Source organism: Leptonychotes weddellii, chromosome 5 (genome assembly GCF_054177405.1).
Source record: "Leptonychotes weddellii isolate Sample4059 chromosome 5, ASM5417740v2, whole genome shotgun sequence".
Lineage (NCBI taxonomy): Eukaryota > Metazoa > Chordata > Mammalia > Carnivora > Phocidae > Leptonychotes > Leptonychotes weddellii.
Genome location: NC_138373.1, coordinates 585,708 through 608,947, shown reverse-complemented (window position 1 = coordinate 608,947; position 23,240 = coordinate 585,708). Strand labels below are relative to the sequence as shown.

At 59.2% G+C, this 23,240-nt stretch overlaps 2 protein-coding genes and 1 long non-coding RNA gene across 4 annotated transcripts in view; 1 reads left to right on the top strand and 2 right to left on the bottom strand.

Moving 5' to 3' along the window:
* LOC102742295 (uncharacterized) overlaps positions 1–22,653 on the bottom strand; it is a 35,833-nt gene extending 13,180 nt beyond the window's left edge. The window contains exon 1 of the mRNA XM_081819217.1: positions 22,562–22,653. The gene's annotated coding sequence lies outside the window, so the exon portion shown is untranslated. The remainder of the gene's footprint in view (positions 1–22,561) is intronic.
* LOC145721471 (uncharacterized) lies at positions 402–15,650 on the top strand. 2 transcript variants are annotated; one of them, XR_014145161.1, is made up of 3 exons: positions 402–3,248; positions 3,302–13,035; positions 13,124–15,650. It is a non-coding gene; the product is annotated as an uncharacterized LOC145721471 (long non-coding RNA). The 2 variants fall into 2 exon arrangements; XR_014145160.1 differs by having other exon boundaries at positions 3,302–15,650.
* Positions 4,648–15,842, bottom strand: GPR146 (G protein-coupled receptor 146). The gene is made up of 2 exons (XM_031020441.2): positions 15,358–15,842; positions 4,648–10,035 (listed from the first exon to the last, which is right to left on the bottom strand). Exons 1-2 carry the CDS (start codon positions 15,776–15,778, stop codon positions 9,011–9,013), a joined length of 1,446 nt encoding a protein of 481 aa, XP_030876301.2. The 5' UTR covers positions 15,779–15,842; the 3' UTR covers positions 4,648–9,010.
* Positions 22,654–23,240: the final 587 nt, after the last annotated feature.

The following is a 23,240-nucleotide window of genomic DNA, read 5'->3' as shown; positions in this document are numbered from 1 at the left end:
CTGGCCTCTCCCTGCCCTGACCTCCTGCTCTTCTGTTAAGCTGAGAAAACCACACTGTCCTCCCCAGCTGCCTCCGCTGGGAGGCCTGGTGTATGGTTTGGCTCCTTTCTGCAGTGTCCGGAAACGTGTTCTGTCTGCGCCGTAGCTGCTGCTGGCCGAGAGGCTGCGCGGCCGCCACGAGCTCACACTGCCGGCAGCCAGTCCCTGGCCGGCGGGCCGCGAGAACCACCACAACACAGGAGCCTCCTGTTCTCGTGGGCACCTTGGCCGCTGGGCCGGCCCTCCGCGGGCAGAGGGGTGAAACACAGGGCAAACACAGCTGCTGAGAGAACCACCCGCGCTCATAGCCTGAATTCTGGTCCCCAGGGGAGGGGAGAGCCCGAGGCGTTGAGGTGGGTGGGGGTGGTGAGGGCAGGCCGGCTAGCTCCAGCCAGATGCAGTATTTATGCCAGTGCCGCGTGTGGTCATCTGAGGCTTAGATGAGCGGGCCCACCTGGATGTGTGAGGCCAGGGACCGTCGTAAACGCAGGTTTCTGCCAGACAGCATGAGCCGCACAAAGAGAGGGTCCCGCATGGGTCTGACGTGGGCCGGCCTCTGCAGCCCAGCCCCAGATCCAGCCTGGCCTGGATCCCTCTCCAGCCCACCGTCCATCTACCTTTCGGACATCCCAGCGCCCTCCTCCCGAGGTGCCTCGAGGACTCGTCCCCACCTTCTGTCACATCCTGTCTTAGCATTTCCATGGATCTGATTTACTCCCCGCTGGATTGTCTGCGCCCCGAGGCTGCATGCTCTGAATCAGGGTTGGGGTGCAGGAAGACATGGCTTCTGGGACGGAGTGCTGTGCCGCCCCATCCCTTGTGCGGCCCACGCTCCCTCAGTGCCAAGTGCAGACGCCAGCGAGGAGGTAGGAGTGTGTCGGATACTGGACATGAGCGAAAGCCTGAAAGAAGGTGTGCCCTTGACCCCACGCCCTCCCCTGCCCTCCCTCTGCCCCCGGAGCACGGGGCCTGCCTGGCAGCTGGGTGGGCTGTTCGACTCGAGTGGGCATTGGCAGCGGTCTGCCTGTGCCCGCAGCTCCTCCCGAGTTTCTGGGACCGCCCATACAGGGAGCAGTAACTCTCCCACCCGCCCTCTGTCCCAGAACACGCTGTCTTGGGACGTCTCGTCCTTGTGTGTGAGCACCGGACGGTCGGACTTCGTGTTCTCAGCAGTAAGAGCATCTGCCCTTGGCTTTGCCCACGGCCCAGCCCAGGTTGTGGACATGGCTGTGCTGTACGGCATGGCCTGTCCAGACAGCCTTCTCCCACCGGCGTCTCGCACACCCGTGTTCACAGCCGCTCTCCTCACACTGGCCGCGGTGGAAGCGGCCCAAGTGTCCGTTGACGGAGGAATGGATAAGGAAACGTACACCCACGCACCGTATAGAAAGGAGTGGTGGACTGACACCTTCCACAGGCTGGAGGGACCTTACCAGTGGGCGAAGCCCACCACAAAAGACCACATGTTCTGTGAGCCCACTGAGGACGTGTCCGGGAGAAGTCGGTCCATGCAGATGGGAAGATTAGTGGTTGCGGGGCCTGGGGGGAGCCGCCTCTCATGTCATGTTCTGAAATACCGGCACTGATGACCCCCTGCGTGTGTCTTGACTCTTGTCACTAAGACACCTTTACGTGTTTAAAAATGGCTTTATTTGAGATAGACACCATATAACTCCGCTGTTCTGAAAATACAGTTCACTGATACTTAGTAGAAGCCCTCACCACGGCCCACTTCAGGGACCTCTCCGTCACCTTGGAGGGGTCCCACCTGCCCATGTGCAGCCGATCCCTGTTCCCTGGCCTTTCGCCCCCACTCGCCACCAAGCTGTTTGTTTTGCTTTCCTTGTCCTGGCTGTTCATTCAGCAAGAGAAAGAAAGAGTAGGCTGATGATGGAGTTACCGATCTCAGTTCCAGCGCAGGCCACAGTCTGGGTGTTTCTCTGCAGCTTTGTGGGACGATGGGAGCCTTGGCGGGCATGCAGACATGCGGGCGCTCCCACGGGTGCTCCTAGCACAAGGAGCCGAGCCACTGCCCCAACAGGCGGTCTGTCTGCCTGCGCACCCGCGGCCGTCCTGCTGGCTCTTTCCTGATTTATCTCCATGCTCATCTGGCCTCGGTGGTCACCCGAGAATCTTGGAGCGAACCCACAGCGCCAAGTAATGGGGCCTTTTCAGACGCTGGGGGGACTTGCTTGGGGTGTTTGGACACATGTTTTCCTGAAGAAAACCATGTTCGGGTTATTTGTGGCTCCGACCCCGACTTCCAAGCCCCTCAGCCTGGCAGCCTGTCTCCGCAACCGTGTGGTGAGCGCGGTGCTGCCCTTAGGGCCCCAGTGTTAGGCCCACTGAGCCCTGTCTGGTGGGCTGTCTCCTCACAGATAAGGCACCCTGTGTGCAGAGGTAACAGATGTCCACAGAGGAGGGGAGGAGTGTGGGCTCCTCCTCCGGGGGGGTAGGGGGCGGGCGCTTTTCGGGAGCGTCATTCACACCCGGTGGAATCGTGAGTCCACTGCACGAGCGTTTCCTTGATCTTGGAAGCCCGGGAGCGGGAAGGGCCTCACAGCGATGGGCCCCCTGTCTGTGATGGAAGTAGTTTGAATGCTTCAGGAGACGGGCAGCCCCCGCGAGCAGAGGTTGGACCCGTGGGGCCTTCCAGCTGGCCGCGTGCGAGCAGGCCCAGAGGCCACGGGCCAGACAGAGTGCTTTCCGCTTCCAGACTCCACCATTCACCAGCGCCTTTTTAGATGGAAACTTTTCCAGCGGTTTTTAAAAAGCAGGTATATGGGGCGCCTTTGGCTCAGGTCACGATCCCAGGGTCCTGGGATCGAGCCCCGCGTCGGGCTCCCTGCTCGGCGGGAGGCCTGCTTCTCCCTCTCCCACCCCCCCTGCTTGTGTTCCCTCTCTCGCTGCGTCTCTCTCTGTCAAATAAATAAATAAAATCTTTAAAAAATAAAAAAAATAAAAAGCAGGTATAATCTTGCAACTGTTTCTTAGTTACCTCTCTAGCCATAGCACTTAAGCTTCCTGATACGTAGGACGTTGCATTAAATGTTTGGCTTCACTCGGAGATCAGAAATCCCAGCGTGGAGCTGCCCCGTGAACAGCAGCGTGCCGAGCCTTAACTACCCAGAAATCCGGCGTCACAGGCCCTCAGCCGGCTACCGTCCCGCGGGCGCCTGGCTCTGCCGGCTCCAGTGTGGCCGCCTGGGGTTGCGCGGGCTCAGCGTGGGCAGCGGGCGCAGGCGCGGGTCGGCGTGGGCAGCGGGCGCGGGCTCGGCGTGGGCAGCGGGCGCGAGTGCGCGTGTATGTGCGTGCAGGGCGGCCCCTGGCGGACGGAAGGCTGTGTTTTTGTAAAGGCACCGTTTGCGGTGAATTCGGAGAGCCTCGTGGAGTGTGGGCCTGTGTCTGCGGGGAAGAGTTCCTGAAGGACACGTCCCGTCGGGGGTGCGTAGCAGGGTGTCTGCTCTTCAGCAGCTGGTGTGGGGGCGCAGCCACCGTAGGAGATCACGGAGTCACGTCACCGAACGGGGCCCGCTCGGCCCCAAGCACGTCGGCGGTGAAACTGGTGGGAAGCAGCGTCTCGTGGCGGGAGTGCGGGTCCCAGCGGCCCGGGCTCCGCGGGCAGTGCTCGGCCGCCCCGCAGAGCGAAGGTCCGCCGACGGCCACTGGATGGAGCTCCGCAAACACGGCCGCTCCGCGGGGCTGGAAGTAGTTCGAGTGGTGTTCCGTCCGCTAGAGCTCAGCACGGCCGCGCCAGCCTCCGGCGTCCCGGGCGCCGCGGCTGAGGTCCTAGGTTCACCCGGGGTGACCGGCAGAGGGGCCGGAGGAGCCTCTCGTTACGTGGCCTTAAATACCAGGGGCACGGTTGCGGACGCAGTGGGCGCTCAGCAAAGCTTTGTCCTCAGGACCCCGTCTCACACGCGTACACGGTGGACACAGCAAGGCGCATCGTCAAAGTCTTCAAACTGCGTATTCTTCATTAAGATAAAACGGGTATCTTCAAATTCTTTCGTTCCTAGAAGACTCCGTCACTTCGCAACTTCCCTGAGCGCTCACTAGGCGCGCAGCAGGCTGACCTCTTGCGGAGGGGTCAGGACCCCCCACAGCTGCGGGAGCCACCAGGACACTCCGCTCTGTCCTCAGCCCCCAGGATGTGGTCGGCCATTTTCAAATTTTTATTCCCCGGGAAGAGGGCCGTTGGCACGAGTTGTAAGGCCGTCTCTGCTCGCCTTGGGGCCCGACCTGTGCGTGGCGCTCGCGGCCCACTCCGCCACCGCACGTGGCCACGACCGGTCGGCTTCCTGTGATTGCAACCCTGAGCTACGCAGAACCAGGGAAGTACCGATCTCCTGGTAGTGAGTTCTGTGCCATTTTCCGATCTACAGCCTGTAGCCCTGGAAGTACACATTTTGAGAATTCCAAAATTGGATTATATCAAATAATTTAAATCTTCAAATGTGTGGGTTTTTTCTTTAGCAGGTTTTCCTGCCTCATTTATGTAGAACTTTAGGCCAATGGGTGCATCCACGGGAGCAGATTTAACAGATGAGAAATGAAAAAGCCCCCAATTTTCCAACCGATTTTAAATTCAAGAACTGGGCTTGTAACTTAGAGTCTTAATAGTTTATTCCAGGTTCATATCCTTTACCAAGTGCTTTCTATGAAGGAATGAATGTTTGACTCATCGACATGTCTGCCACAATGAGCGGTACCTCTGGGTTCCTAAGATAAATTCTATAACCTTCATGAAGTTAACCTAAGAGTAAACTCACCTTTTGGAATCTTAAACAAGCATGGCAAGATAGATGAGTGTTTGTGGATTAACAAAAATAAGATGAATTTTAAAAGTGTAATTAGGGAGGGGGGATTGGTTAGCCCGGTGTCGGGTATTAAGGAGGGCACGTACTGCATGGAGCACTGGGTGTTATATGAAAACAGTGGATCGTGGATCACCACATCAAAAACCAATGCTGTATTGTATGGCGACTAACATAATAAAATTTTTAAAAAAAAGTGTAATCATCAGGATTTGGTAACAAAATTAATGACCTTGGAGCATAAACTTTCACTGGGGGAAGTATAGATTGGTCAATTAAAAAATATATATATATATATAGGATTGAGTTCACAGTCTACTTTAGCTTTTCCAGATAGCTGCTCATTTTCCTCTCAGCTCAAAATTCTTTCCATTTTTTTTGGCAACTTGGCAGAGGCGCTGGAAGCTCCCATACCTGGAAGAGAAGGGTCAGGTCACACCAGATTCACCTGAGGTGAATTTAACACAAGAATGTGGATGAACAAATGTGAAATGGAGAGTAGGTTCTGCAGCATGTGGGTTGGTGGCAGAGGTTTCCCAGCAGGAAGAAGAGCATGGAGGTGAAGACACGTCTGTGAGACCCGGGGATGCTGCAAAAGCAGTGGTGGGGGTCTCCATTAGAGGTCAGGGTCTGCACGGGAGACCCAGCCTGCCTCGGGCCTGTGCTTCACCAGGAAGAACTGCCAGGCTGCGACATGCCTCAGGGGCCCTGTGTCACCAGCACACGGGGCCGCTGGGAAGGGGGAGGGACCCCCGGCGGTCACACAGCTCCTGGAGCCGCCAGGACACTCCGTTCTGTCCTCAGCCCTCAGGCCCCTGGACGTCACCAGAAACAAGCTAGTTTGCAACCAGAGCCACTGAGAAATTGAAAACAAATCAGTGATTTTAGGTCCCTCTCCTGTTTGGGGGACCCCAGCTGGGGTGAGACACTCAAGGGCTGTGGGCAGAGACCCATGTACCCCTAGCTCTGTGCTCTTGGGATTTCCTTCTCTCCCAGGAGCTCTTTCTCCTGGAGCAAAGAGCAGAACAGATAAGCAAGGAAAAGGGTCTTTTTATTTGAAACAGCAACTGCCACTACACACCAGCCCACCCGCTGGATCCCGTTTCCGCTAATGCCAGTGCTGGCTTCCTGACCAGGAGCCTGGCTGTGCATGGTGGACGCTGGCGTGACCCCGGCCCCGCCCGCCCGCCCGCCGGCCGTGACAGAACTGGAGGTGAAGCAGCGGCAGGTGTGTTGCAGGTGAGAGGTTCTGCGGCTGCTGTGCTGGGGCCCATGCAGTCACACCGGTCACTCAGCCAATGCCAGGCTTTCCCAGAGGAGCCCTGGCCTTGGGACTACCCGTCGTGCAGCCCACAGCTTGAGGAGGGTGGAGGGGGTCGGGCCTGAGGCTTTGGGATTTGAAAAGAAACCCCGGTGCATCTGAAGACCTGGAGCAGCAGAGGGGGGACCTCGTCCTTCAGTAGAAATAGCACGTTCCTGACAGAAGCAACCTGGGAACTTCTCTCATTCTGCCCCGGACCTACTGTCAGGGAAGTAGATGGGCCCCACAGAACTGGTCCAGAGTTTCACAGCTACCAGGGGCAAGCAGGACCAGGGCCGTGGCATCCAGTGTACTTTCATGATTCTGCACAGGCAGACTCTTAACTCAGTCACATCATCCTAGAGGGGATACATTCTGCAGATAGAAAAACGCAACTAAGTCATGGGCTCAATTTCCCAAGAGACCAGGACCAAAGAGCGACTTCCCTGCATGGAATGTGGCAGAAAATCGAGCCACACCCTGTTATCCTCAGACCAGATGTGTCAGAACTCAGAAGTTTTCAGGTTGTCGCAAGTTAGTATGTTAATATCTCTCCTACGGGACTAATATCTAAAATACATATAAAGAACTCCTACAACTCAGTAGCAGAACAAAATCCGATTACGACATGGGGAGAAGGTCAGAATAGACATTTCTCCAAAGAACACACAGATGGCCAACATGTACGGGAAAGGCGCTCTGCACCCCTCACCACCAGGGAGATGTGCATCAGAAGCACAGAGGGAGAGCTCCTCACACCTGTTAGGATGGCCATCATCAAGAAGACGAGATAAGAGCTGGTGAGGATGTGGAGAAAGGGGAACCCTTGTGCACCATTGGTGAGAATGCAGACGAGTGCCGCCACTCAGACAATATAGAGTTTCCTCAAAAGTTAAAAAAAGAGAACTACCCTACGACCTAGTCATCACACTTGTGGTATTTACCCAAAGGATACAAAACCACTAACTGAAAAGACGTCTGCACCCCCGTGTTCACTGCAGCATTATTCACCATGGCCAAGACATGGAAGCAGCTAAGTGCCCCTCGATGGACGGGTGGACGCGGAAGATGTGGGGGGGGGTGTACATACACACAGAGAACATGCACTGTGCAACATCAGCCATAAAAAGGAATGAAATCCGGCCATTTTCGACAACACAGAGGGACCAGGAGGGCACTGTGCTGAGGGAAATAAATCAGCCAGAGGAAGACAAATACCGTATGATCTCACTTATATGGGGGATCTTTGAAAAAACAACCAAGGTCATAGAAACAACAGATCGGTGGGAGAAATGGGTGAAGGAAGTCAAGAGATAAAAATAAAAAATAAATAAATAAATAGGGCACATTACTGAGCATCGACCAAAAACAAAGCAGGTGTTTTTTTTTTTTCTGGATGCACAACCCTAAAAGCAGGATGGTGTTACCAAATTACCAATTCAGCCCAAGCTATTCTCTCTCTAATCGTAACACTGCAAGGAAACTTCAGTTGAAATATAAACCACATTTTAAGGAATGTGCGTGTTTATGGTTCCTTCGCAAACGACTTCTGTGGGTCTGTTTTCTGCATGTGCGCGCGCACACACAGTAACATGCTGCGTGTACTGCACGCTACGGGACAGTGGGCCTGGGGCAGGGCCCCATAGTCACACTCCTCTTTCCTCAGAAAAGTGCCCTCCTACCACTTCAGATCAGGGTTTGCTACCAAACAAATTTGCTGCCAACCTGAAAAATCTTCTTGTTTTTTGAGTTTTGTGGATTTCAGAGTTGGGGTTAGGGGCTGCAGGCCTGGGATGTGTCGTGATGGTGTGGGGGGCAGGGTTCTCCTGTTCCCACAGTTTTAAAGCAGATGTTTATGGGCCCCGGTGTGGCAGGATCCAGGCGCATGCTGCTTCTGGCTGAGCAGGCGGGTCTCGGGCTCCCCGCGGCAGCAGCCATGGAGCACCTGACAGGTGCAAGGTGGCGGCATCGGCCCCACGCTCCGCCCCTGCGCCAGACGAGGCTCGGTCTTCCAGGCCTGTCTTGCCCCTGGGCAGTCCCTTCCAGCTTCAGCGTTAACCGCCTTTTCCTTCAGTTTATTTGTATTGTTGAGTTTAGTGCCCACGTTGGGGAGTTGACCTATGCCGGCCTGATGCCACCTGTGAGGGCGGCCGGGGTACCGGGTGCGTTCGGTGGGCAAGGAGAGAGCTGCGAGCTACTTCACTCTCGGCTAAGACCAGCCACACTGCTGGCTTTTTCCTTCTAAACATCTTCACGCCACCTGTGACACCGTGCGCCTCTCCTCGCCCGCCTCCTCCACGCGGCCCTGCAGCCGCCAAGCCCACCCCCACCCACCCTTCCGACGTGGGTGCTCTTTTGTGTTGCTTCCTTCATTTTCATACTGTTGTGACTTTTCTCCCAGATCTCTCTTCTTATAAACAAAAATAAACTAAGGGAGGGAATCAAGAATTTTAACAAGACGAAGTATAAATACTGGCTTTTGATTGTCATCACTTTGTTCCGGGGACCCAGTGTGTTGGAGGCTGAGGGCGTGGACCTGGAGGACTGAGCAGTGCACACGCCTCGGGCAGAAGGGCTGACACAGCTTTCCTTCACACCAGGCCCCTGCTGCTTTGAACAACGTGGCCTTTCTGAACAACAGAAAGCTTGGCCAGAACACGCCTTGTGCTGTCCTTTATTCTTGCTGCAGTGACCCCCTGGGGAAGACAGTGACAAAGTGCCATGCATCCAATTGAAGTGTCAGTCACCCGTCTCCCGGGAGCGGGGAGTGGACCGTGCCTGTAGGGCGTGCACCCTCGGCCACGTTCCAGGTGAGCGCAAGGTGAGCACTGATGGCGGCCCCAGGACCGGCTCTCTATACCATCACTTGCTGGACCACCACTTGGTCTGGGGAGCAACTCTGGTGCCCACAGTGCATTTTCTTGATCAGCCGCCGGAGTTTGCTGGGGAAGTTTCTGTTGGTGTAGCGGTAAAGAAGTGGCATCACGGAGCTGCTGGAGAAGGCCAGGAATCTCGACAAGTCCTTAGCGAAGAGCAGAATCCCCAGGTGGTGCCCGTCCATGGGCTTCCCCCGCAAGGCAAGCAACGTGTGCCCCAGGAGGGTCAGGTAGTGAGGCGTCCAGAGCCCAAACTGTGTGCACACGGTGGCCACCAGAAGCCTGTGCACCGAGGGGTCCAGCCTCCCCGCATCCTGGTCAAGGGGCGTGTCTTCCTTCCGGATCCTTGAGATGAGCGCGAGCGCATAGAGCACGGCCAGGGTGGGGACCAGATACCCAATGAACACCATGATGGCGTCAGCAGCCTCTGTGTCCTGCATCTTGGAGCACTCGACGATCCTGGCCGCCACGTGGCTGCAGATGTAGAAGAGCAGGGAGGAGAAGCTGGTGAGCAGGGCCCCGCCCCAGACAAAGCCGCACACGTGCCTGGTGTTGTAGACGCTGGACATGTAGGTGCGCGGCAGAGCCCGCTCGATGTAGTAGTCGAGGCTGAGCAGGGCCGTGGAGTACATGGTCACCAGGGAGGAGACGTTGAACAGCACGAGCAGCGTGATGTGGGCCTCGCTGCTGAAGCCCCACGGGGCCCACCCCGAGGCGGAAGGGCCCAGCAGATGCACGGGCGCCAGCGCGCTGAGCACCAGGCCTGCCACGGCCATGTTCACGAAGTAGACGTCGGGCATCGTCATGCTGCTCTGGTCGTTCAGGTTGACCAGGACGAGCAGGGCGTTGTAGCCCAGGCCGATGGGGACGCCGACGACCAGGTAGAGCAGAGAGAAGACGGACAGGACCACGTAGAAGTGCTGGCAGAGGAGTTGGTCCTCAAGGCTGCCCGTGCTGTTGAGTGGGCCGCAGCTCCACATGGCGGCGGCGGCGGCGGGCGGGGCTGTGTGGGAGAAAGCAGCGGAACGTTAGAGCCGGGACTGCAGACCCCTCCGAAACGCAGACAGAGGTGGCGCAGGGAGGAAGCCTCGCTCCTTAAGCTAGCACAGGACAGTCAGAGACTAAAATCCTGTCCTGGGCACGTGTGTTTCCTGTGGAAGCGAAGGTGCCGTCCCATGGCTGTCCTAAGTCCTGAGCCGGGCCAGCGAGGTCGCGATGCTGCAGTAATCTTCCCGGCCACGGTGAGTCTCCCTAAGCCTGTTTCTGAGAGAAATCCGAGCAATGGATGATTCGCCCAAGATGCTGCTGGGAAGTCGCTCCCAGCCTGCTTCGTGGCTCCTCCTGGGTCCCGGCTTCTCTGCGCCGGGAGGGGCCCCGCTGCAGGACCTCCCCCACCCCACCGTGCCCTCACCGCTCCGCCTGGGCTGCGTGGCTTTGAGTCCACGTGACCCCCTCCCGTTCAGCCTCGTCACTGGAAGTGGGTTGCAAAGACAGGTGCCTCTGGGGCCAGTGGCCCGTCCGCCAGGGCGGCACCTACACCACGCTCGGGGCTGGGATGTGTTCTGACGGGGCCTTCCAGTGACAGGGTGACCCTCCACAGCCACCGAGTGAGAAAAGCAGCCTCTCTGCCGAGCAGGCCACAGCCTTGCCCGGACCCTTCTCGGCATGCATGGGAATTGAGTACCCGCCTTCCACACCCACGTCTGCGGTCTGGTGGCCAGAGACCCGTCCTGTTTCTCATGCCACCCAGGCTGCACCGGCAGGCGGCACCACCAGCCCCGTGAGCAGGCGTGGGTGTACACGTGGGCAGCTGCACAAGCCGGTGTGTGTGACCGAGGCGCGCCGTGAGCTGAGCTGGGAGAGCAGGAGGCGCTAAGCCAGGCGGGGGCGGCTGGAAGTGGGGCTGGCTGCCACGGGCTGAGACGCTCGTGCCTTCATGCCCACAGGGCCGTCGCGGGGTCCCAGGGAGGCCACGTCCACGAGACCCGTCATGGAGCCTGGGGTTCCCTGGGGGGACATGCTCCCAGTGGGGGAGGTGGGGAGGAGATCCGCCCCGCCAAGGCGTCCTCACCCAGCCTTGGAGGCAGCGCCCAGGCGGAGTGCAACCCGGTGGCCTGTGTTCTAGTGCTTGGGAGGCCTGGCTACACATCTGGCCGAGAGAACCCACAATGTGAGGAAAGAACACTCTTCAGCAATGTCAGTTCTCTGGAGGAAAACCTTACTTTCCAAACTGTAGTTTGGTCCAACCTGATCTCCTGCTCTCAGGACAAGAAATCCTCTTGGGCAAGCACATACAAAGCAAACATTTGTTTCCCAAGCTTAGGGACAGGGATCAGCCAGCCCTGCTGCCCATGGAGGGGCTCGGGGGCCAGGCCCTGCCCACACCAGCTGCAGGCCGGAGCATGGCGTGGGTGTGAGGGGTGACATGGGGAAAGGACTCTGTGACCAGAGACCTTTACCCAATGGTCTGCCTCGCCCTGCCCCACCCGGGCCAGTGGGGTGATGGGGGGTTAACAGTGAAGGAAATGGAGGCCGGGGGCCCCCACAACAGGAGCATGTCTGCATCGGAGTCCCCCAGCATCAGACCCTGGTGGGCAGGAGACTGTGCAGACGTCAGGGACATCAGTCAGTGGGAACGTTTTGCCACCCAGCAGCCTGTGATGGATGATGTGTGTCAGACGGTAGTGATACTCAGGGTCAGGCTGGACACAGGGCTGGCCGGGCTGTGCCCACACATGCTGGTTACATCACTTTTAGAAGTGTTTACTGTTACCCACTGCATGGGCTACGTCCTAAAATCTAGACAGTGCTCCTCAGCCTCTCGCCCTGGTGGATGCTCTGCACCCCAGGGGGCCGGATGCTGGGGGAGAAGATGGGAGCCCCAGGGCAGGTGGCGCGCTCCTAGAACACTGTGCGTCCCACATCCGAGGCACTGGGTCTCGCAGGGGCTGGGGAGGGGTCCCTTTCATGTCATCTTTAGCTGACTACATGGCCGGTTTCCGCTCTCCTTCTTCCTGAATGCCTCCAGAGCTGGCTGTGGATCTTTCAGTGTGGCCTCCTCTCTGTCCTGAGGCTCCTCCATGCTGAACCGTGGCTCCGACAGTAACCGGGGGGGGGGGGTACAGTGAGCAGAGGAGGCTGCGGGGAGCTTGTCTGCCAGACTTCACTGGCCTCGAGTCCCCAGGAAACTACATTCTTGTGGCCACTGTGGACATCTTCCATCCCAGAGCATCCGTCCGTGCTGTGACCAGCTGGGCTCACGTCCTGTCCAAGGACCGATAGGGTCTGCCTGAGATGTCCGCCTGCTCTCGTGTCCAAGCCGCTTTCCTCATGAGAGGACAGAGACATGCCCCAGAAGAGAAAGGCCCTGCGCCATCATTAGGACAGGCACTGGCTCTGGCTCAAGTGGGGCACTTGCCAGCAGGAAAGGCCGGGACCCAAGGACCCGCACTCCTGGTCCGAGGGAGCCCGTCCTCCTCAGACCTGCCCTGTCGCTTCCCTCCTACCTCAGGTCTGTGCGGGGCCCTCAGCGCTCCCTGCCGCCGCCCGTCCCTAGCGGCGCCCCAGAGTGGCCGCAGCCGGGCCCGCGCCTCAGGTGCTTACCCTTGTCCCGACCCCACATATCTCTGCGCCTGGACCGCAGACCCGTGCGTGAGCGACTGGGCAGCACAGACACCAGAGAGGATCCTGTGTTTCTCTGCAGACACCCCCCGTCCCCGGCCCGGGCGCTTACCGGCGGCAGCCTCCCGGCGCTGGCTTCCTGTGCGGTGCGTGTGTGTGCACTTCGCGCCCGGCCGGCAGGCACACTGCTCGTTTCCCCCAGCGAATCGCTCCACGTTGCCTCCCTTGGCGGGCACGGCGGCCCCTCCCTACCTCTGTTTACACCAGCTCCACGGAACGGGGCTTGTGCCTGGATGTGCTGCCTCGGGTCGGGTCCCGCCCGCTCGCGCCGGCTTCCTTCCCCTCTGCACCCCGGCCTGCGCCGAGCTGAGCGACGGGGCAGGTGCGACAAGGCCTGCCCAGAGCCCACGTGGCCGTTCCTGACACCGGGGCATGGGGCCCTGATGAGTTCCTTTTTTCTCTCGAGCCAGGAAACTGAGAGGCAGCTTGAACCACAGGCTGCACCGAGTCTGCACGGAGAGGGGCACCGAGGGCTCTTGGAAGGGGCGGCCGTGGCTGAGGACAGGCTCAGGACTGGCAGGAAGAAGGGCGGGTGTCTTCCCCGTACCGCTGGGGCGCACAGAGCTGCCGGCCATGTCCCCCCAGCCAGGGGCTGCCCGCGGCTGCCCCGTGGGGCCGCAGGGAAGGGCAGCTGGTGAGCGGCGCGCTGGGCCCAGAGTGGCTCCGTTCTTGGGAAATGGTCACGTGGCGCACAGTCTGTTTAGAATGTCCCCGTTCTCGTGCTTGTGTGGCCCTGGCTCGCGCGTCGGAGAGGGGCCGTACGTGTGGAGAGCGGGCAGGGGCCGCCGGTGCGGGTCTTCAGTGGAAATAGGCCTGAGTTTCTGCTTGCTGACAGCCAGTAAATACAGAATCATCCACTTCATTTCAAGAGCAGGAGTTCGCGTCTGTGCACAGCTCTCGTGCGCATCGAGTCTGAGGATGCCAGCTGCTGGCTTTCTGTCAGCCTGACGATGACAAGCTTTGCTCTTTTGTCCCAGCATTCTTCTGGGGAAGCCAGCGCCGAGGAGCCACTTTGTTTTATAAACACGGGCATGCGGTATTTGCCAAAGCAGGAGCGTTCATTCCCGCCTGGGAGGAGGGGGCTGAGAGGCAGGGGAGGGAAGGGAACACCTGGGGGAGGCAGGGGCCAGGTGCAAGGGTGAGGCCACCGTCGCTGAGGCCACTGGACGGCCACGTGCCCGCCTCAAGACGGGCTCGCCCACGCCCTGTGCAAACCGAACGTGGGTCCCTGTGAGCACTGGTGGTGGAGCCCGCTGCACCCGGGGCTGTGGGCACATGGCACAGGGGGGCGGGAAGCAGCTGGAGGTGCTCAGGAGGCCCAGGGACAGCGACTGCACCCCCAGAACGGCCACGTGTCAGCGGGTCTGGTGAGTGAGCGAACGGTGGTCCTGTCTAACCCTAGTCACAGGCGCTTGGTGAAGCATGCGCGGGTCTCGCAGCTGAGGGCTCTCATCAGAGCTGACGTTCCAAAGGACACAAGCGGGGAGGGGGGGGGCACCATCCTGTCCAGGCCGGGGCTGCTGCCTGTCATTCTGCACCTGGGAGCTAGGCGGATGCCCCCGAGCCCCCAAGCCTGCCCTTCCGGCCACAGAGGCCCTCTGGTGGGGGCTGGCCCTGGCCTGCCTTTCCCTGGTTCCCATTTCCTCGTGGTGATCCATTTCCCTTTTGCACACTATGGTTTTTGCAAGTCCAGGAACCTGGGAACAGAAACTTCCCTTCAGGCCATCTGGGGAGGAGGTGGACCTGGGAACAATGGTTTGGCTCCCGCCCTCCTGCCCAGGCCTCAGACCACCTTTCCAGCTCCTGAGAAAGAGGAACTTGGAGCGCAGCCGGGGGGAGGCGGGCCGTTCCAGGAAGGCTGTCTCTGCAGGGGCACGCTGGGCTCAGTGCACTCCGTGGTGCCCGGCGCTCCCTACTCCACCCCTTCTCATCTGGAAATCTGCCACATTCTTCCCGGACGGCAGGATGGATAATCTAACTTTCAGGGTCAGTGAGGACCCCGGTGGGCTTCTCGTCCAGGCTGGCCTTACAAGCAGGCCAGGCCTGTCTCCACACCTCCTCCCTAGGACCCCCGGGTCACTCCTTGCCGGAGCTCCCTGCTGCCTCCCTGGCTCCCGGGCCTTCTTCCTCTTCCACGCACCCTTGAGTCTTTTCTAGAAGGGTCTGTTGGCAGAGCCGCCTGGCCTGCTCTGCCCTTCCTGCCCCCACTTCCTGCCCCTCATCAGCTCCCTCAGTGCTGCCCCTCTGCCCTCCTCTACTGGGACTGCCTCCAGCCTCCTGGAGCCAGACTTACTGCTGTCGCCTCTCCCACCCCCAGAGCCTCCCCCAAGGTCCACGCACGTCCCGCGTCAGCACCCACAGCAATGGCTGTGCCCACAGCTCTGCAGCAGACAAGGCACCGGGAATGGGGCCAAGCTCCCGTCCTCCCGCCTCACCTCCACGACTGCACTCGGGGCCCCCATGGATTCCCACCCCTGCCAGCCCAGCGTCTCGCCTCAGCTGGGTGCTGCTTCTGTCCCTCCCTGAGCCTCTCCCTGGCAGGGGGCCCAGCCTGCTCCTGGAGGGGCCCCTCACAACCTGAACGTCTTCCCAGAGCACTGTCCTCTCCGCCCCAGATCTCCGTGGGGAGAGGTGACCCACTCACCCTCTCGACCCCCGCCGACACAGGTCCGTGGTGGCTTCCGTGCGTGTGCTGTGTGTTCTCCCGCGAGCCAGGACTGCCCATCAGCCAAGGTACACGCAGCGAGGGCGCCCCTGGCACGCGCAGGTGTCCTGCTGCCCGCGTCCGCGGGAACGGCAGCAACAGGACTGCTGGGCCCCCATCTGTGCGGCCGGACATGGGCCTCTGTGGTGACAGAGGAGCCGCCCAGCCCCGGGCTGGTGGGAGGGGCCGCAGGAGGGCCGCGCACAGTCAGGCTGGCCTGTTCCTCGCGGGCACTGGGCATCTTGGCTGGGCAAGAAAAGGGAGGCAGCTCTCCAGGCCAGAGACCTCGCACCTGCTTGAGGTTGTCCGAGATGGAGCCCACTGTAACTTTCTTCTGGCTTTTTCTATAAAGGTGACTCATGTACCCTCCCTCTCTGAGGGTTTTCTGTGTGTTTGTTTTGTTTTCTAATTGCAGTCAGAAAGAAGAAAGCCTCCACATCAGGAGGACGGGGCCGGTCTTTCAAGTGCCTGCTCCCGTTCCTGGTCCTGTTCCCATGGGATGGAGAGGCCAGTATGGCTTGGGGGCAGCACAGTTCCAGGCCTGTGGGCTGGCGGGCGCCCGAGAGGAGAGCAGATGAGCAGCCAGCCTGGTGGTAGCAGGGAGTAGCTGGCCCACAGAAGGGTGCTGGGCCCCACGCCAGGTCAGGGCGCACAGCGGGGCTGGCCCAAGAAATGGCAGCCCCAAGCTCCCCGCCCGGGGCGAGCCCACAGCCAACTCGGATCGTCACTGTGTATGTGTCCGCAGCTGTGCAGGGCCCCTTTCCTCGACATTGGCTGCGCACACATCCCAGAGAGGGCAGCCTCCAGACAGGCCAGACGTTTCCCTCCAGAAGAGCCTGAGAGGACCCAAAAGCTGAGCTGACATCCCACGCATGAGGCTGGCTGTGTGGTGGGAAGCCTTTAGAGGGAGCAAAGCTGTGGTCGTTTCTTCTCCAGTGTGGAGGGGTCACCTCTTGGGCCCCAGAAACCCTACCCTTCAGAGGAGAGCGAGGCTGAGGTTCGCAAGGACAGAGTCTCATGGTCAAAGCTGGATCCATCTGTGGACTTGGTGTCGTTGCGCTGCCGTCCGGGCCTCTGCTGCCTCATGAGGTGCCCTGAGGCCAGCCTGTCAGAAGGGCATGGTACAGTAGCTGCCTCCCACAGGGCAGGGAAGACCCAGTGAGTGCCGGCCGAGGACAGAGCGAGAGACCGGTGGACGTGCAGGACGTGTCTGAGTGTCCGCTGGGAGGCCCCTAGGGGCTGGAGCCCTTTTGGGTTCTCTGCCCCATCCCAGTTTCTAGGGACTTAGCGGTTTCTAGGCACTCTCCCTCCCTTTGTCCCCAGCTGTGTGTCCTCAGCCGGGTGACAGTCAGTCATTGCAAATGCTCTTATGCATAGAAGAAAAGCCATTTTCTTCCAAGATCTCCTCTGGGCTTCAATAATTAAATTTCAAGAAGATGCTTTCCTAGACTTGCCAATTTCCAACCCTTGGAGACCTCTTGGCCGCCTCCCGGTCGTGTCGTACTCCGCTTGAGCTGTGTCGGGAGGCTCTTGGGCAGGGTTATGGGCTCAGCCCGTGAGTGTGGAAGGGCTCTCTGCCGCAGGCTGGGGGCATGGAGCAGTCGGAGAAGGCTGAGAGAAGGGAACCCACAGCTGTCTGACCCGCAGACCCGTGGGCCTGATGGAGGAGGACGTCTGGTGCCCGCGGGTCTGGCCTGAGCACCCCTCTGGGCAGCTCTCCTTGCTAGCTTGGAAAACCGAGGAAGCACCGTCTGCTCTGGGCCCTGAGCTAGTACTTTGGGGATCTCCGGTTTCTTCCTTATTGGTAGCGGCGAGCGCCCGAGATGCCAGCTCTGAAGGAGTCACGCAGACAGCCTTGAGGCCCTGCTGCAAGAGCAGGCGCAGGCCTGGTCCCCGGTGGCTGACCAGTGGCCAGCACACGGGCAGAGAGGGCCCTGCAGGCCACGGGTTTGGAGGGGAGGCCTGTGTGTGGGAGGCCAGGCCACAGGGAAGATGAGCTGACAGGAAAGCTGGGAACAGAGACAGGCCACACCTCTGCTCAGCCTGAGGGGCCCTGAAAAACCAGGAGGGGCCAGTGTCCCAAGCGGCAGGGGTGGTGCCCGCGCTAGGAGCTGCCAGGCCTGGGTGATGGAGGGGGACAGACGGGGACAGGTGCACAGCGGGGCTGCGGTGCATCCTGGGACACCAGGCCTAGGTGGCCTTCCTACTTTGAGGAAGCGGCTCTGAGTTCAGGCACTGCCTTGAACGCCGGCCTGCCTCATTCTACCCTACGCGGGGGAGCCCTGAAACAGGACCTCCGCAGTGGAGGTGGCCGCTCACACGGACACTCCCGCCTTGCTGAGGGAGTGGGGCTAGCAGCCTGTGAACTGGCGCAATACATGGTCAGGAGAGGTGCACGTGCCCCGAGTTCTGGGGAGCGTCCACCTCGTCGAGGATTCCGTCTCGGGAGCCCGCTGCTGGGACTGGAGCCCAGGCTCACTGCTTGCCCACCGGGGGGCGCTGGTTAGGCAGGTAACGTACTACCTCAGTTTCCCCAGCTTAGGAGACTCTCCTGTGACTGCTGGGGGATTAGGTGGATCCAGCCGTGTGGAGCACGGCAGGGTGAGCCTCAGCAAGTCCCTGGTGGGTGGGCGAGGAGGGTGCACGCACAGAATCTGCCACCTGACACACGGGAAGAGGAGACTGACAGGAAGGGAGGTATGGGGACGCGAGCACCAGACACAAGCCTAGTGCCAGTTGTCGGGGGCGGGGCGTTCAGGGACGGTGGGGAGAGGAGCAAGCTCCAGACACCCACCACACGCACGGACCATCCCCATCACAGAGGCTTCCTGAAGCTTAAAGGCTTTGTGGTCCGGGTTAGGGCTTTGGTAACAACAAGCAGCGCATTTCCTGGTGCCGCGCTCACGTTACACTGGGGCATGAATGTGTGCGTCCCTCGCCTGTGTTCACAGCACGCAGAGAAGGGGGCTGGGGGAGAGAGCAGCTCTGGGCCCGTTCTTTTCCCGTCCTAATGCGGGAGGTTTCGGGGAGTCCTCTCTGCAGCAACACCCCCTCCTCTTCCCCGCTGGGAAGGCCCACACTCCAGTTAGGCTGCCTGTTAGAAGCATTTTGAGGGAGGACATCGGTGGCTTTCTTTCTGTGCCTTTTCAAAAAAGAGCCCAAAATGGTATAAACCAGCCCATTAAAAGTGCATGTTTTTAAGCAATGAAAATGAACTTTGCTAAAATCCAGGGCTAAAGTAAACAGCAGTCTCTGTGCAAACAGGATGCCCGGAGTGGGTCACAGCAGCAGTCTGGGGGGGGGCTGTGCAGACACGGGAGCAGGCTGCCGCTGGGGTGGGCGGGGGTCATGCCTCCTAGGAGTCCTGCGTGTGCACGGGCGTGTCCACGCACAGAGCCCACAGAGATGAAAGACCAGCAAAAAGGAATCAGCCTGTTCCAGGGTAGCTGAGCTGGTTTCACTAAAACATTACCCTTATTTCCTTGCTCTGTTAATCAGGAAATCCTGTCCTCTGGTGTTGGGGGCCCACTGGTGCTGGGCCTCCTGCCCGACACCCCCCCCCCCACCGCCCACACTGGGGCAGGGCGGGGTGCACACACTGATCCCCTGCCTAGACTGCCTTTCCTCGATTCCTCCCATTCACTTGACAAGTGCTAACTCACCCCTGAAGTTTTATTTCGGCATCAGCATCCTGAGGAGCCCTCCCTGACCGCTGTCCCCACCCCCCTCCAGCCAGTCCTGCTGCAGCCCTCTCTTTGCCACCTGCTGAGAGCTTTCTGAATGGGGGGAGAGGGCTCTTGATTCCTGCCAGAAGCCTGGATGGCTCTGGGGAGGAGGATCATTAGGTCATATCAGAGGCTCTTCCCCAAGGTGAGCAATAGACCCCACACAGCAGAAGGGGTAGCAGAGAGAGTGGGAGCGCCTCTTATCGCCGGGAGATCTGGGTGTGGGTATGGGGCTATGGGGCCCAGGCAGTACACCCTGAGTGGGCAGACAGCTCAGCCTGGCTGATGGTCTTGTGGGTTGTTTCTGTTTGATGTAGACCCGCTGTGCACCATGAGACCCAACTTCAGATAAATGTTCTAGAACAGTCAGCTTTGAAAATGACTCCTGAATGTTTATTTCCTTTTGTAATAATGGGCAGAGGCTTTAGCTACAATTAACATCCAGCTGGTAGGAGCCAGACACTCCGGAAAGGCTGGTGTTTTCATGGGTTTTTCAATGTAGAGAGCTTACGCATACTGATTCCTATCACAAATGCTGTGCCTTCCTGGGGTGTGATAAGAAACTGTTCGTTATATAGATGGGTTGGTTTGATTTTTATAGGCTTTTGCTTTTTACGGTTCTAAATTGCAGAGTAGTGGGTGAACCAGGCAACCTGGCTCAGATGCATAAACAAAGAGCAGCCTCTCTTTCTCCGTGGAAGAGAACAGGCATGTTTGCTGGCTCAGGAAGGGCTGCAGGGGACTGAGACCAAGTAGCCAGGTCCAGGCCGGCAGGGCGCCTGCGCCAGGCTTCCTTCCCTGGAAGGAGACATGGGACACACGTTCTTTTGTCAATGCAGCACTAGTTTCTTGGGCTTTTCTGTTCCCGGACTAACTTGGTTTGAGGCTAGTGCTCCTTCCAGGCCAGGGGAAAACAGAAACTAAAAGACTGACTCAGAAATTCAAGGGGCTGAGAATAGATCGGGTCTCCATTTCAGACTCTGGGCAGGCCTGGCACCCCAGCCGGGCTCCCTGATCTCCCCGCAGCCTTTAACTGGGTGTGCTCTTACCTGGGGTGGGGGGGCGGCGGTGCTCAGAGCCGCTCATCTTATCAGCACCTGTGGTTCTTTCCCAGGGAGGAACCGCTGGTTATTTTTACTCATCACAGTTGCTTCCTCAGTTTGCTGGGTTCTAATTAAAACTGGGAAGCTCCTGAGCACACCCCCACTGGCATGTATGGGAGGAAAGGGACCCAGGGTGGGCCTGTTGGGGGACGCACAAGACACCTGGCCCATCTCACCCTGTCCTGCGATGTGAGGGATGTTGTGTTTGCACATGGAGGCTCCCAGGGGACTGAACTCTGTTCCCCGACACCATGATATTTTGGCATCTCAAATTAGAGAGAAGATCAGCCTTTTTCTTATCTAGACTGAGTCCCCTGCCTGGGTAGTATTTTGGGTCCTAGGCCTGTGAGACCCCTGTGGGCAGGTGCAGCCTGATGCTGCCCAGTTTTACAAGTGGCTTTAGCCTTAGAGCCAGCAGCAAGCAAGGGGAAATGACAGGAAACACTGTTTAAGGAAGAAGGAGCATGATTTGTCATGTGTGCTAACGCAGAGGCCCCAGTTCTCTGGAAGGGAACTCACCCGCCCCTGCACCACCACCCCCCGCCCCGCTGCCCCAAGACACTGCCCTGGTATGTGTTTGGGTCACGAGAGGCCAGGTGACAGTTATGTTTTCAGGATTCCAAATGACATCCGAGAGACGCAAGATGGATGTAGCTGCCCCAGGAGCCCCTCCCCTCCCTGTCGCAGGAGGTAGCAGGGCCCTCTTCCCACCTGTAAATCACACAGGCATATTTCCCAGCAGTGATCTCTGCAAGTATGTCACTTTCTCATTATATAATAGGTATAAATCAGTCTTCACATCTCAACCTAAAAGCCTGTATGACCCACATTAAGTGGATATACCTTTCGTGTCATCGACCTACCGTGGGCTTTGAGTTCCACGCTGACATTTGTGTTCTGCCCTAAAGCTGTGCTTTTCCATCCTCAGGGTATTTCCACACTCACTAGAGAGGCAGGACACCACATGGTCAAAGAGCTGTGTGTGGCCCTGGGTGAAGGGCTTACTGCCCCAGCCCCAGCTTCCTATGTGTGACGGGTCTGGTAAGCGCTGACCACATGCAAGCTACTTATCTGGAGGCCTGCTTCATTCAGGAAGATAGCAGAGGCTCTGGTTTGGAGAGCCAGGCCCCATAGCAGTTCCTCACCGAGCTATGCCATGGGTCCTAGACAGTGGCTGTCCACTAGGTGTAATTTTCACTCGGCGGTGCCCCAGCTAGACCCAGTCAGGACAGTGGAGGATCTGGTCACCATTATGCATGGTCAGAGCCACTTTCCTCATACCCTTGTATTTGCAGGGGTCTGTGAAGCCAGCAAAAGTCTTTTGCAATTGCATGCTAACCTCTGCTAGAGGCTGAAGATAGGGGCTCCTCGGCTGAAATAGGGAGCCTGTTACTTAGAGCTGGAATGGAGACCTCAAAGGACCTCAGAGGGATAAATGGTGCTCTGGACATCAAATGTACAATCCCCCTCAGGCTCTCCACATCTGGGCAGGGCAGAGACTAGGTAGATGACCACAAGCAGATGAATGCCCAGCTTAGAGACAGGAGTTAAGGTGTTTATGACACTGACTTTGCTGCTTGCTGTGTTTCTTGTTGCTAGCAGAGTGGGTGTTCAAAGGCTGGGGGTCACTGCCTTCCTATGAAGTTTTGCAGAAGCCTTTCCATGCACAGGGAATTTTATATTTTTATCAAGCATCCAAGACAGTTAACAACAGACTTGCTGTCTACATTTAGATGTAGTTCCAAAACTTACAAAAAATTGTGTAATCATAAAGAGGAGGAAAGCTATAAGCATGCTGACCCAGGAGAACGCGGTTAGCCTCCCTCCCTCCCCCACCGCCCCCTCCTCCCCGCAGGACATGTGAGGGAACAGCGGTGTTGCTAAGCCACATGCCCCTCCACAGGTTAATGACCGCAGGGTAGCGGCGGCCCGGTCAGCGCGCAGCTGGAGGTTGGCCCCAGATGCGGGACAGCGTCCCCGCCCCCGCAAGGGGACAGCACCCCCAAACCTCCAGGGGACAGCGTCCCCACCCTGCAAGGGGACAGCGCCCCTCCTCCCCCGGGGGACAGCGCCCTCACCCCGCAAGGGAACAGCAGCCCCAAACCTCCAGGGGACAGCGCCCCTACCCCCCCTGGGGGGACAGCACCCCCAAACCTCCAGGGAATAGCACCCCCACCCCGCAAGGGGACAGCGCCAGAGCGGGGCCGAGGCACCGGAGAGTCCGTGCGGGGCCGCCGCAGCCCGGAGCTTGCTCCCCGCGCGGGCCGAGACTCCGAGCGTGCCCGCCCGCCGACCCCGCGTTCGGCGCCCACTCACCGGCTCGCTGGGCCGCGGGCCGCGCAGTCGCCGCGGGGCGGGCAGCTCGGGGCTCCGAGGAGGCGGTGGCTGGGCTCACGGCGCGCACGCCGCGCGGGCCTGTGTACACACGTGACCGCCGCCCGGCCCGGCCCCGCCCCGCCCCGCCCCCGGCCGGCCCCGCCCCCGGGCTCGGGCCGCACTCGAGCGCGCGGGGCGGGGCGGCGCGCGTTCGGTGACCCGAGGTCAGCCGCGTGCCGGACGCAAACCCCGGGCGCCTTCTTGGGCTCCCTCCTGGGCTCCCTGAAGCGCTGCTGCTGGTTGTGCTGAGTCAGAACGCGCTCTAATCTGCCGGGGACAGGCCCCCCCACCCTCCGAAGGCTGTAATCTGGCCCTTACAGGTGCACCTGCTCCTTCGCAGCGTGCGCTTGTGCTTCCGAATTCACCGGTTACTTCCCCGTCTAAGGAATTACCTTGTCCACGGCGCTGGCTGCGGGAAAACCACCGAAAGACGCAGCGCATTGTCTGCAGCCTCGTTAGTCTCGTAGCTGTTGTTGGGATTAAACGTTGGGAAAGTTTAAAGAACAGGAGGACTTACTCGGCCGTACTTCTTGCGGCGTAGAACTCTTAGCGGCACATTCTGGCTCGGGATCCAAGAACATTTCTTTCTGAAAATCAAAGCATGCAGGTTGCAGAACTT

Excerpts from the sequence above, each read along its gene's own strand:
- GPR146 (XM_031020441.2), bottom strand. The coding sequence starts at position 15,778 with ATGAGTCACCTTTATAGAAAAAGCCAGAAGAAAGTTACAGTGGGCTCC. Across the intron at positions 10,036-15,357 it reads TGTCGGCGGGGGTCGAGAGG|CCCCGCCCGCCGCCGCCGCC; the intron begins GTGAGTGGGTCA and ends TCTCCCACACAG.